This window comes from Alligator sinensis, unplaced genomic scaffold (assembly GCF_000455745.1).
Source record: "Alligator sinensis unplaced genomic scaffold, ASM45574v1 scaffold300_1, whole genome shotgun sequence".
Taxonomy (NCBI): domain Eukaryota; kingdom Metazoa; phylum Chordata; order Crocodylia; family Alligatoridae; genus Alligator; species Alligator sinensis.
In genome coordinates this window covers 660,754-674,435 of record NW_005842240.1, presented here as the reverse complement: position 1 = coordinate 674,435, position 13,682 = coordinate 660,754, and the positions used below count along the sequence as shown (strand labels likewise).

The 13,682-nt window shown below is 46.1% G+C and overlaps 1 protein-coding gene across 1 annotated transcript in view; it reads right to left on the bottom strand.

Moving 5' to 3' along the window:
* Window positions 1-13,682, bottom strand: part of EVA1A (eva-1 homolog A, regulator of programmed cell death) — a 323,709-nt gene that overhangs the window by 209,187 nt on the left and 100,840 nt on the right. The window contains exon 2 of the mRNA XM_025208589.1: window positions 10,272-10,486. Within this exon, the coding sequence (XP_025064374.1) occupies window positions 10,272-10,486 (215 nt within the window). The remainder of the gene's footprint in view (window positions 1-10,271; window positions 10,487-13,682) is intronic.

Below are 13,682 nucleotides of genomic sequence, written 5' to 3'. Positions count from 1 at the left end.
CAGTTATGCATTGCTGCACCAATATTTGCACTGACCCAGTGTCAACTCAGACTAGGTCAGGATTTTTTCAGTGAAAAGGAACAAAGAACAACCAGGAAAGCTTTAGTTTGTGTGTCACTTACTTCATGTGGCTTCTTCCAAAACTGAGTCCCGAGACCTTTCTATATGTTGTGGTATTCGTTGCATCTTATACGCTACTGTAACCTCATCAGAAATGAAAACATATTGAGTTTTCATTCTGGCAAGAGTCTGAGATTCAAAACAAAACTGGCAAATAATCCTGAACAACATACATAAGAAAACCTGAGGCATTCACAAGGAATCCCTCAGTTATTGGTGTGAATCACAGTGTCAGCTGATTTTTGCAGCAGTGGTGGGCAAGCAGAATGAAGTCCAGGTTGGAGAAGGAGAGCAAGGTGTTAGCTCTGTGGCAGCATCGAGCAGCTGCTCCAGTCTGTGTTGTGCTGATGGAGCTTTCTATGGTACCAATGCACCCCTGTTATTGTTATTAATTATTTATATTGTGGTGAAAGCCCCAGGCCTGGATTTGGGATTGTGCAAGGTGTTGTACACACCAAGAAAAGCCAACCCCTGCCCCAAGGAACTTGCAGTCTAATTAAACTACATGGTACTGCAAGTTCATTCTAGGTTGTCTCATAAGGCCATTCAACAGCACACACAGCATCACAATGCAACAAGCCTGGCCTTAGAGCAAATGAAGGCTGAACAAACCCCAAGACATCAATTCAAGTGACAAACATTCCAGTAAGTTTAAACCTGGCAGGTAGAAACTGAACTGAGAAAACATCCGTGATAAATATTAAGTAATTATCCAATGCTTATATTAAACCTGCATTATTGAATAGGGCATTCACTAACAATGTGAGTTATGTGCCAGCTCTGAATGGAGAAATACCGATGTGGAAGGTATATCTAGGAGTCATAGGATTAAAGAAAGAGAATGCTTAAAATGCACGGAACAATGAAATCCCTGACAATGAAACATTATGCTGTCAAAAGTCTCCCGCGGGAGATGATGGAAACCCCATCAGCTAGAATATTCAAATCTAGATGGAAGAAAAAAAAAAACATTAAATGCATGTGCCCTTGGGAACTGGCCTGTTCCAGCAGGGAGGTGGACTAGGTCAGTCGGTACTGCCTCTAACTTCTATTGCACTAAGGTATGAAAGCAAATAGCTCTGAATTGCATTTTAGTCAAAGCTGAAAATTTCAAAAACAAGGCAATTTAGAGATTAAACACCTAGATATTATCTCTGCATCTGCAGAGAGGTGGCAACAACGTCTATTATAACTTTCAAATCAACTTTCATTTGTAGGCTATATGCATTGCAGGGAGCTAGTTCACATTCCCAGCACAATGCCGCCTTTGCGCTGTATGTGTGCCAAGTCAGATCAGTTCTTTGACTTTAGCCTAAGTTTGGAACATCATGGCAATATTTTCAGAGCACACACTCACAGGCTATCAGCCTGTGAGCAACCACTAGCAACACATGCCTAGCCCCTACTGCACTGCTGCTTTTCAAGCTGTTGTGTGTCAAAAATCACCAGTATTTTTGGCCTTCTCAGACTGACACTGCACTTTTCCTCTGGCAGTATTTGAATGCATAACATAATGAGAGGCAGCAGGGCCTGGGAACACCAAATCTGGCTTCTACACCCAGCTCTGCCACTGACTGGTTGCATGGTCCTTGTGCAAGTCTTTTCCCCCTTTTTGCCTTGCCCTCCTTGTGTATTCACCCTATGGAAGAGCTCTGTGGACCATCTCTTACTATGTTTACATCACAACTAGCCACGATAAGGTCCTCATCTCTCCTGAGTCCTTCCGGTGCAACTGCAACAAATATAAAATATATTTCTATGCTCCTTGCTCTGCAGGATGAAATCAGCAGGGAACGTGATGCAGCAGTCAAAGTCCTTGGGCCTCCTGAAAAGGTGGATCCAGTGACTTGTAAATGCTTTTCACTCTGTTTCACTCTCTTATCCTCAAAGTTGAGAATGTTGCAGGAAAACAAGATCTTTCAGGAAAAAGCTGCTCACTTCCATTCCCCACCAATTTGCAGGGATCAACAGCTGCCCCATGGTTCATAAGCTGAAAAGCTTATTTGACCTTCCCATTAGCTCGCAATTGCTTCATATCATAGAAACCTCGCTAGCAAAGCTGAAAGAGTCAGAAAAATCCCACGGTTAAACTGCAAGGAATCTGCTCTTTTGTCCAACTGCCTCTCACTCTGGTAGAAAACAGGGAGATACGGTGACAGAGAAGGTGTCAGATCTCTCACCTAAAGGATAAAAGGAAATACCACATCAGTGGCCTTAGTGACCCATGTCAGTGATGGCTGACCAACCCACGGTGAAGTGAAACAGAGACAAGCTAAACAGAGAAGACGTGCTCATGGTCCTTTCCCCAAAAGCTGGCTAATGGCTCTAAGGAAAGATGCCTGATTCAGCTCAAGAGGATTTTACAAACAACCCACAGGGTTTTCTTTACAGGGAAATAAGTCAAAAGGATGAATTTTGCCCTTGGAGGTTCAGGTCTAGGCTGGCTTCATTGGGAGCTACACATGTATATCAGACAGCTGAATGTATGCAATCTATTTGACAAACGTCTAGAAGCAGATATACAGCAGTTAAAGACTTCTCCGGTGTCTTTTTTATTTTCCTAATAAATACGCTTTGATTCTGGTTTTTGTCACCTTGCTAATATGAAGATAACAACCGCCATAAGAGATAATCAATGTATCTGATAACAAGCAGTGTCACACGTTTGAGACTGGTACTCTCTTCCAGACACTGGAGTCATGTTTAGTGTTGAAAATTAACCACATCAAAAATGCTGATTCAGAAATTAAGAGTCACAGCAAGCTTTTTAAATATAACAAGAATGCCACATCATTTCAGACTTCGTACACTGATCCTTCTAGTTCCGTACCTCACTTTAAATGCAAGGTCAAAATCGCATGCTTTTGGCTCAGTTGATATTTTATAGGGATGCTAATATATGGACTTACTTATTTCTCATCAGGCTACAAAACCAATAATAGTTATACTTTTTCTCCATGCACTGGTGCAGAGATTACATGCGTCTGTATGTGTGCATGCATGCACGTACATGTGCGTAGAGATACTGTACATAATTATTACACACACACAAAATAACTGCACAGGAGTGCAGTTTTGGCCCCAATCCCAAATGAAAAGTTACACGCACATTTATTTACCTGCCTAGAATTGTCTTCCCATGGCCAAAGTCAGAGGTTCTTCGCATATGAAGGAACGTCTTGTTATAAGTCACCACTAGCAGCCAGAGGCCTCAATTGTAAGTTGAGGTCTTTGCCTCAAAGTGTTTGCAATTTACCCTGTCAATACTGTATCATGGGAATTTGCACGGACAAAGCAAGATTGCAATTCTCTAACACAGGCAAAGCCATCCAGTAGCTGCGCTGTGTATCAAATTACCAGTGACACTGCCCCCAAGGTGACGACTTTGGTCCAAATCCAGCTCCAACATTAGACATGGAAGCAGCAGTTAGCCAGTTAGCTTTGCAACGTAAGTGGTAGTTCAGGCCACTCAAGCAGATTTGTAGACCCTAATCCTCCAAAAAGGTGCAAGCTGCAAAATAGTTATGACAGTGGATGGAGGAGAAAGTAAACCTGTCTACCATTCACCCAACAGCCTACGAGTTAGGGCATTTACTCAAAAAAGTGGGACACCCAAGTTCTTGGCTCTGCTCACTCAGAGCCTGTATCAGAGGTAGGCAATTATTTGGACTGGAGGGCCACTTAATGAATTCTGATGAGCTGTTGCAGGCCAGGGGGCAGACGGGGGGCAGGGAGATACTAATTGATCCTATCCATCCAACTGACCATGGCTGCAAGCCTAAGGAGGGAGGGCTATGCTCTGTGCTGCTCTGCTGCAGCCAAGGCCAGGCTGGGCCACACAGCACACAAGCTCCTCTGCCCCCCTGGTATTCACCTTCTGCATCCATCCGCCCGGCTTCATGCTGGCATTGTGCAGTCCTGGCACCACAGCCACTGGCATCCTGGCCCACATGGGATGGGGCACGACACAGTGCACAAAGTAGTTGTCCTGCCCACCCATTCACCACAATGAACTGCTGCCACCATGCCACACCAGGAAAGTTGGGGGCACCTCCTAGCAGCGCCACAGTGGCTCATCATGGTGGGGAAGCGGGATGGCTACCCAGCGTGCTGCATTATGCCCATCCCATGTGTGCTCGGCTGCCATCAGCTGTGTTGCCAGGACTGTGCAGCTGCAGTGCTAATGGGAAGCCAGGGAGGGGGGTAATGGATGTAGGGAGAGGGAGGAGGTGAGAGGGAGGGCACATGGAGGAGTCTGCGTGCCACGCGCTGCATGGCCCAGCCCAGCCCCAGCTGCAGCAAAGCACAGCAGCACAGGGCACAACCTGCCATCCTCAGGCTCCTGGCAGCACCCATGAGGCTGGGTAGGATCAACTGGTAGGCCAGATACAGCCTACAGGCCATATTTTGCCCACTCCTGCTACATCTCCTATTTCACAAAGTGCCCTAACCACCACGATAGACGCCCAGCATTGTCAGTGGTTCCCTTTTCTTGCATCTCGCCAACTGACCAGCCAAGAAGGGAAGATAGGTGGGACCAGAGGGAGGACAGCGCTGAGAGATGGGCACTGCCCTGAAAAGGAGTGGGGACCGTGGGCTCTGTCCTCTGCCCTCAACAATGTTTCTGCATTTCACATTTAATAGCCATTGGATTAAATAAACAGATAGAAGTGGGAGAGCCTCTGCCCTGCTGGGGCAGAGGCAAGGGAAATGTATTATCTGCTGAAAAATAATGTGGATTGGCTCATCCCCACCCAGGCTATAATCAAGTTCAGGTTGGATGACCTAATAGTCTCAGCTGAAAAGGATATCTCCAGGCATATACTTACAAAGCAGAAATGGCAGCGCCTGTTTTTCCCAACAGCCTTTTGGCTAGGGGTCTCAGCCAATATATGAGAGACCTGGATTCAATTCTACCCCCTGCCTGAAGGTGACTCGTACCCTTATTTCCTACCACCCTGAAAAACACCCTGGCCACCATACTAGAGGGGTGGATATGAACCCTCCCCCCGTTGAAGCTGGAATCCTAAATATTTTCTGGACCAACGAGAATAAGACTGTATATCCCAGTGGTTAGGGCATGGGCCTGGTTGGTAAGACACCAGGGTTTCAGTCCCTGATCCAGTGAGTATGCAAGTGTGCAAGGTGAAACAGAACACCTTCGACAAGAAAGACTGAGAAGAGCTCCTGCCAGAATATCCTTCTGGGCATTAAGGAAGAGATGTTGTGTGCATTCGTTCTTTGGCATCCATCATCATAGCTTTGATGTGCACTTCTGGCTCATGCTGGGACTCTGGTTTATCGTGGCCTTGTCAGAAATAATCAGTGCAGGACTCTAAAGCAGAACTGTGGATGGGAGAGAGCACAGGGCCAGGATGGTGCCCTGGTACAATTAACGTGCTCTGCATGTCCCAAATCTGATATGGCCAAAGTTCGCTCTAACATGGAATGAACGGGTGGGTATTTTTCCCCACTTCTTTATATGAACTTCGTCAAAGAGGCTTCCATAAAATGGCAGAAGCTGCTCCAGGATTTACTTTAGCTGCTATCACAAGGGATCTCATGCTAGCAGTTCTAAAATCCCCAGAACCCTAACATGAGGGCTGGATGTCTAAAAAAGTGCCTTAAGTATTGTGACAGGAAAGCAGCATCTGATTTTCCACACACCTTTAATCTGTTCTTTTGATCTACTCCAGTCATTCAGGTTGTCCCAGTGGCTAATTAGAGACCCAGTCCCTTTGAAACCAAAATCCCCATATGAATGGCCTTTTATTACTTGGCTTCCAAAGTCTTGACACGTTTGGATATCTCACGTCGAATCTGACTTTTACTATTTTCAAATAACAGAAATCTGTAGCTCCAGGTCACTGACTTAATGTTCCAGACATGCATTCCCAGGTGGTGTACATTTTGTTTCAAATGAAAACAAGTGCCGATAGCAAGAGGTTTTGGCACTTGACCCCAAGAATCAAGGCCCAAGGCCTGGATTAGCAGTGGTAAATGCAGTATAATCAACCTCAGCTCTTCCCTCTTAAACACAAAAAAAGCCTTCCAAATTGGACATTAGCTGGGGTGGGGAGGCCTTTAAACAGGAATTAAGTGCAACTCATTAATCAAAAAAAAAAAGGGGGATGTGCTTGCACTGAAGGATATTGATAACCCCCGAAGCCTACTCCTGCAGAAAGAGAAACCAATTTCTACAATCTGGGCTTGATTAGATACAGTGATTTATGTGCTCGATGGTGAAGGGTTCTGGCTCAGCTTTTTTTAATTGCTGTCAATCACAACGCACACATAATGGCTCTGGCTATCTACAACTGAGTTTGAAACCCACACACACACACACACACACACTCCTTCTATTTCTTGGGGGCTGTTGAAAGGCATCATGGACAGGAGCGGGTAGAAGTCACTAGTGCACAAAGCGAGAGGTGCAAGGGCAGCATGGAAGGCAGTATAAAGACTAGCTCCAGAGAAATCCTGAGAGGGCTGGGAAGAGTACAGGCAGGAAGATACTGATGTTGCCTCCATGACTGTTTCATGCAAGCACCTCACAATCTACAGTCTGGGAAGTCAAGGGGCATTACCCTGCCTTTTCAGGTGGGGAGGTGGTATTAGCCTGCTTTGAGGCTCAAAGAGACTTAAAAGGCTTACCCAAGGTCACGTGGGAAATCTGTGGCAGAGTCGAGAACTCAATATGGGTCTCCCAAGTCTCAGATAAGTGCCCTACCCAAGCAAGGATGAATAAGAGCGGTTAAGTCTTAGTCACTTTGTAAACGCATTCTACATGGGATCCAAAGGAACTGCGCAGTGCCATTCACAGACCCACATGGCCAGACAGACTAGCACTCATTCTCCTAAATGGGAAGGTTTTTTCTTCTCTCAGAAGCAGCAAGCCTCATGCCAAAAGCAAAGGGCCTAATTTAACCAGCAGGATGGAAGGACCAAGCACAGCCAAGAAGGTCGTCATCAAACCATTCCTGAGAGCAAAATTATGGCATGAAAAAAACAAACATGACATCTCCCCTCTTCCCAAGCTGTTCCAGATGCTGGAGAGGCTTCTTATGTGTGCTGATTACCTGAAAGGGAAAGGGGTAGCCGCCTGTGCGGCCACGATGCCTGCAGATGAAGCTTATCAAGTGAATTGTAAAATGCAGAGTTCGGCCATACATAAAAGGGATAACAGATGGTCAACCAGCCAAAAATCTCTGCCCTTATTCTCTGAATCTGCCCCTCCTTCGCAGTGTGTCTTCTGCTTGTCCTTCCTATAACAAATGTTCATGATCCTATCTGGGAGTGCCTCCCATTTCAGATGGTGGACGCTCTCTTTTACTGGAAGGAGGCTTTCAGGCCCTTGATATGCTGCAATGGTGTTACAAGGGCAACTGCAAATCTGTCAGTGTGGGGGTTACTCACAGGGCAAACATTGCCCCAGTGTTGTTTTCTTGACTGCAGACCACTGATATTTAGAAGCAGAATGCACTTGGATCGACTTCTTTTAAAATGTAGCGTGAATTCCTCTAAAAGTGCATGGAGTCACATAAGTGAGCAGCTGTACAGGGAATATGGGCGCTGGGGTCTATTACAGACCCCCCAATCAGGAGGAGGAGCTGGACAGGGAATTTTCAGGCCAGCTTGCGGAGACACTAAAAGCAAGGGATGTAGTTGTCATGGGCGATTTTAATTACCCGGACATCTGCTGGGGGAATATGGGCGCTGGCCAAATCACAACAAAATAGTTCCCTTGACCCCCTGGTTCATTAGTCTTACAAGTCTCTAGTTCTCCTATCACATTTCCTACTAGTTACTCTTGATTTACAGCAGTGGATATACAGGGGGTTTAAACACACCAAAAACAGTTGACATCTCTGCCTAAAATGTTCCTAGTCGAAAAACCAGTGTTGGAAAGACTCAATGCACTTGCTTAGTCCTGAGTCCAGGAGTCGTCCTCATGGACCTCAGTAACAGGAGTCAATGATTCTGTAACAAAGGTACCTCGCAAACAGGTTCTTGAGATGTAGAAGTTGCATATGATTTGAGGAAGCTACACACTGTCTGTGCATTTGGATAAAATGAACAGAGACTATAACCGTAGTTACCCAAATTCACGACAACTTTTAATTTAAAATGCACCCCCCATACTTATATTCTGCACATGGAAAATTATAATTTTGTCCTAATTTTCCATGTATAGAATCTAATTAGTGAAAGGCTGGCCTAAATTTGTGTCCCCCACTGCTGTGCCAGGGAAAGCAGCAGCAGGGAGGAAAGGGGCCACATCCTTGCCTCTTGCTCCTCTGCCCCTTGTCCCCCTGTGCCTGCCCTCTGCCATGCGCCCCCTGCCATGTGCTTCCCTGGGGCCTGCCTGGGGACAAGGGGGAAGGGGAAGGCAGCAGGAGGCAGGCGCAGGCCAGAGACAGATTGGGGCCCTTGGCAAACACAAAATTGGAGGCCCCCCTCCCCACCATGGCAGCGGGACTGTAGCAGGGGTAGAGGCCCCTTTCCCCTCCTGGTGCTGCTGCTACCAAGGATAGGATGGACCTCTGTGCCATGTGGCGGAAGGTGGATGGACCCTGCCGGGCTGGGGGTGGGAGGTCATATGCCCGCCTCTCCTCCCCCCACCACGAGCAGAGCAGAGCCCAGAAGGGTGAGGGTGGAAGCAAGCTGCCCGCTGCTGGCTCAGGGCTCTCCCTCCCCACCCCTGCGCCCCCTGGATGATGTGCCTATAGCTCCATCCTGCTCCCTGCCCAGCCCCATGCACCTTCCTGGCTGGGCAGTGCCCCCAGCCCCTGCCACACACCCCACCTCACCATGGGGGGCCTCAATCTGCCCCACCCCATTCCCCTTCCCTCCCCCATGCCCCTTTTCCCCCATTAGACTTACCTGCAGGAAGCTGGCAGCCCGGCTGTGCTCCTGGCCACATGCAGCCATGCACATGCACAGGGGTGGTGCTGGGAGGGTAGCTTGGGGGGCTATCACCACCCCAAAATTCACCTTAACCCCCCCCATATCCACCTCACCCAGCACCACTGCTGCCCACCCGCCCTGCTCCTGCCCACAACCCACAGAGGTGCAGCACTCCCAGCTGAGCCAGCACCCCCACTGGAAAGAGACTGGTGCCACCCCTACATCTGCTGGCAGCCCCAAACAGGACCCCTTGCAGGCTGGAATACTACCTGTCTGCAAGGGGAAACCTGCCATTTCCCAAGGGAACCAGGCATCTGAGGGCCCCTGGGGCTGGGGCTCACTGATCCGTACATTAATCCACCTATGGCAGGCACAAAGGGGCAGGTGCCCCCCCACACCCTGCTGTCTCCCCTGCACTCCCCTTAGTCATGTGCTCCCTCCCCTGTCAAATGAACCATTCCAGCCTGCAGCAGGCAGTGGCTCAGCTCCAGCTTCAGCCCTGAGCCCAGGGTCAAATCCAGAATTGAACCACCACGAGCTGGTGCTTGAATCCCAGTTAAGGCTTCCCACCCACCCCCTCTCCCCCATGCTGGTTGGAGGAAAAACCTTGTCTTTGATTTAAATAAATACAGTAACTATCATCACACAGGACATGACAAGTTTAGCATTGTCAAATATTTGAATGTACTATAAGCGTATGCATTAATGTCCTCCTTATGATGGAATGATCTATGACTATTTACATTGGCTGCAAATCTGACTGTCTGAGTACAAGAGAAAAAAGTCAGGCCAAACATCCTATCCAGCTTTTATGCTACTAATTTAAAAGTGCCATCATCCCCCCAAAAATATGTTTCTGAGGTAAGCAATCCCTACAGGATCACCACAGCAAGTATGTTTTTATTGTAAAACTACTCTTTGGAGTGATTCAGTTAGTGGGAAGTCCTTCTCAACACAGTTACAACAGAGTTTGGCCTTGCAATATATTTCAGTTTTGGCCAAATTCCGGGAGCACTAGACCAAGGCTCTAGCAAAGTTCAAGAACATGCCAAGAAAACATCATTAATTCCTGTCTATGCAGCAAGGACATCCCACATATTATCCGTATAAGTTGACCAATGCTACCCAAATGGTTGTCTTTCAGGGCACTGATCTAAGTGGCATCACTAACAAAATAACTGCTATGGGGCCTGAGAAAGGTGAAGCCTGGAAGAGACACCCATTCAGTTTAACCCACACAATACCTGAAGGGAGGTGCCAGAAGAACAGGTAACATCTTCCTTAATTAAAGTGGCGTAGGACTGTGGGTATCGGGAGGGACACATCTGATGACTTGGTACAATTCGGCCGTAAAAGGAAGACTGGATGCTGATGGTGGTTCTGTGTGGGCATCTCAGGGAGACGTATTCTCCGTCACAGGCATGGGCAGTGTAATTCTTTAGCATTCGTGATATATAACCTGCCAGAAAGACAACAGGAACCATCATCACTGAAAGGAAATGAGTTAATGGTAGCTTGGTATGCAGCTAATTAACTCTCGCCACACTCCTCTGAAAGAAATTATACCACTATCTCCCATTTCACAGATGGGGAATGGTCAGAAAGAGTTAATCGAGTCTGCTAGAGCGTTCTAACTAAAATGCTGCAGCGTCACATGTGTTTCCAAATGGCTGTGGGAGCACTTTAACTAAGACTTGTCGAACGAGCTTTAGTTCAAGTGCCCCCTCTGCCATTTTGACATGTGGGATGCTAAATACATGTGATGTTGCAGCATTTTGATTAGAGCTGCTGTCCAGGAGCCACTCTAATTAAAACACCCCCCGACCACCACCCCTCCAGACCACGTGTATAGACACCCAAAGAGGTTAAGTGACTTGCCCTTGGGTACATCCAAGGCAGAACGGAGAATTATTCCAGAGTTCTAGGCCCCTAGTCCAGTGTTTAGGCTGCTAGATGAAGACGTCCCACATGAGGACAGGGATTTTTGTCCTTTGATAGCATCACCTCTTTTAACAGTGAAATGGACAATTCCCTCTCCCCCACCCCTTTATGCAAAGTTTTTACAGTTTTTGGAAAGGAAACTGATTTTCTTTTTTAATAAATATATTCACAATGCATGAAAAAGGCTCAGAAGGTCCCCACAGAATTTTCTTCTCTGTTTTGACCAGGTTTATACAGGAGACCACAGAAACAAGTGTGGGGGCAGCCATGCTAGACAGGGCTATAGCATATCTGGAACAGATGGAAGATCTAAAGGCATCGAGGACAAACCGAATCCTCCTCTGGGGCCTAATGCCATGATTCTCAGACCACGGGTCCCAAGCCATAGAGCATCTCTTCAATTTAGCACCCATGGACCCCTGCACCAAATGAGGCATTTGGTTGTTTTTCATTTCAAGCAGCAGGGAATTTGGCATGTCTTTCCTGTAAGCCTGAATACTGCAATGCACGTGCTATTTCTATCAAAGTTAACAAATGTACTGTAGGGTTTTTTTCTGCTGAACTGGAATGTATTTGCTACCATTCACGTAGGGTTGCGTGTGCTGTTGGTGCTGTTTCTTTAGCACTGACAGCTCATGCGGCTTCTGAGCCATCAGAATAGGATGTCACTGGCCCAATAGCTAAACCAACACAAGTAGATGAATCCCAACATGAGCTTCCTTTATGAAGGCTGGAGTTTTTTTACTTCCTTTTTCAAAAGTCACCATTATTTAACAGTGCTACTGCTGTACCTCATCAAGGTACAGACAAAATATACCCTTCGTTCAAATCAACATACTGATTTGTGAGCATCCAGCAAAATTTGTTCAGAAATAAAAACAGTATGAGATGCAGCCCCAACAGCTAGCAGGTATCATTTGGTTGCATATGAAGAGACAATAGCATTGTTATACGAAGAAAACTTTTATCACTTGTCTGAGAAAGCTCTGTTAGTGTAAAATGAACTGCTCCGTGTTGTTTCTTTACATTTTAGAGAGCAAATGGCCCTGCACAATGTGGTTTCCTTTGTCCTGAGGTTCGCTGGAGTGAGATTGGATAGTTGCTCTCCCTCCCAAGGGAAACCAGAAAGAAAGATATGTGTTGTGTAAGTCAAATTATCACAAGATACAAACAGACATCTTATTTGTCCTGGGATAAACCATGTTGTCCCCAGACAAAAGTGTAATCATTCGGATGTCCATGTCTGCTGTCCTAGAATAAATGCTAAAAAGGGTCATGGGATAGGAAGTACTAACGGGATAAGAAGTTTATCCCAGGACATCACAAAGCGCCTCTGAAACAGTTATCCTAGGATGGCATCGTTGAAACAATGGCAGAAAAGTGACAGTACGTTCAACTGTTCGCTAAACCCTGATCAGAAGAGCAACATCTGTTCCTGTCCACAGAACCAAAGGAAAGTAGGAGCAGAAGGGGCCGCAGGGGATCATCTAGTAGTCCAGCCCCCTGCTCAAATCAGAATTATTCTTGACTAAAACATCCCAGTCAAGATGTCTACTTTGTTCTTAGAAATTCCCAAGGATGGAGAATTTCCTGGAGCTCTCTGGGTAGGCATTTCCAATGCTTAACCTCCCTCACAGGGAGAAAGTTCTTCCTAAAGTCTAACCTAAAGTCCCCCTGCTGCAACCTGAGGATTCAACACATTTTTAAAAAGGAATAAATCGTTTTGCAAGGTCACTTTACCATTCTAGGACTTCCCAAGGCCTTTGAATGTATTTGGGAGACAGAGAAGTGTTCCTTTTGCTAAGAGAAATGCAAAACTCTAGAGCTCTTGCTTCAGAGATGATACCTTTTATTAGACCGGCTTCCTCTGTGCAAAAATTAAGTTTATTTTCTACCTATGAGGACTTTTTACCATCTTCAGTTTTCCCTGAGCCTAAGGAAGGGCGTGTAATTCCAAAAGGTTGCAGAAAAAGATAATTTTTTTTTGTGATTTCTTAGTTGGATTAATAAAAGGTATCTCTGAACCATGACTTCTAGAGTTTTGCATTTCTTTTTGTCTCAGACCAATATGCTTACCAAATATACCCCTTTTACTAAGATGTAATCATGTTGTCCTCGGCTAAGCCCATCCTCTGAATATTCAAATCTTCTCTCAAGAGAACCATCCCACGGTACGCCTCCCATACCAGGATATTCAGACTCAAGGATGGCTTTCAGTCCCTGTAACAGGGCACATCACATGTTAATGCCACTCACTGTTCCTCTTTTCGATTGGAAATCTCAGGATATCTTGAGTTTGTTCAAGCTCAAGATAGAGAAAACCGTGGTTTAAGCCTTTTGATGCTGACTGGTTCATTGCAACCAAAAGGATGATTTTTGAAGCCTCCCCTAGAAGTTGTCCTCAGAGAAAGGATATTGGAATAGATAGATCACTTGGAAAGGCCACTGTTTTCATATGTAGAGGAGAAGGGGCTAGGTGTGTAACTCATAATTATTCCCTCTTTTCCCCTCCCTACCAATTTAGGAAAAGCACTTTTGAAAATGCCAGCAGCTTCTTCTTTATCCAGTGGCTCATCCTTCCATGCTTTGAGGTTAGGAAAGTTAACATCTGAACTGATTTTAGCAGTATGATCTGGAAAGTCTGGAGATGATATGCCACAGGCCTCCAACACTACATTCATTTTTGGTGATTTTTTTTTATTGACTGAAATTTA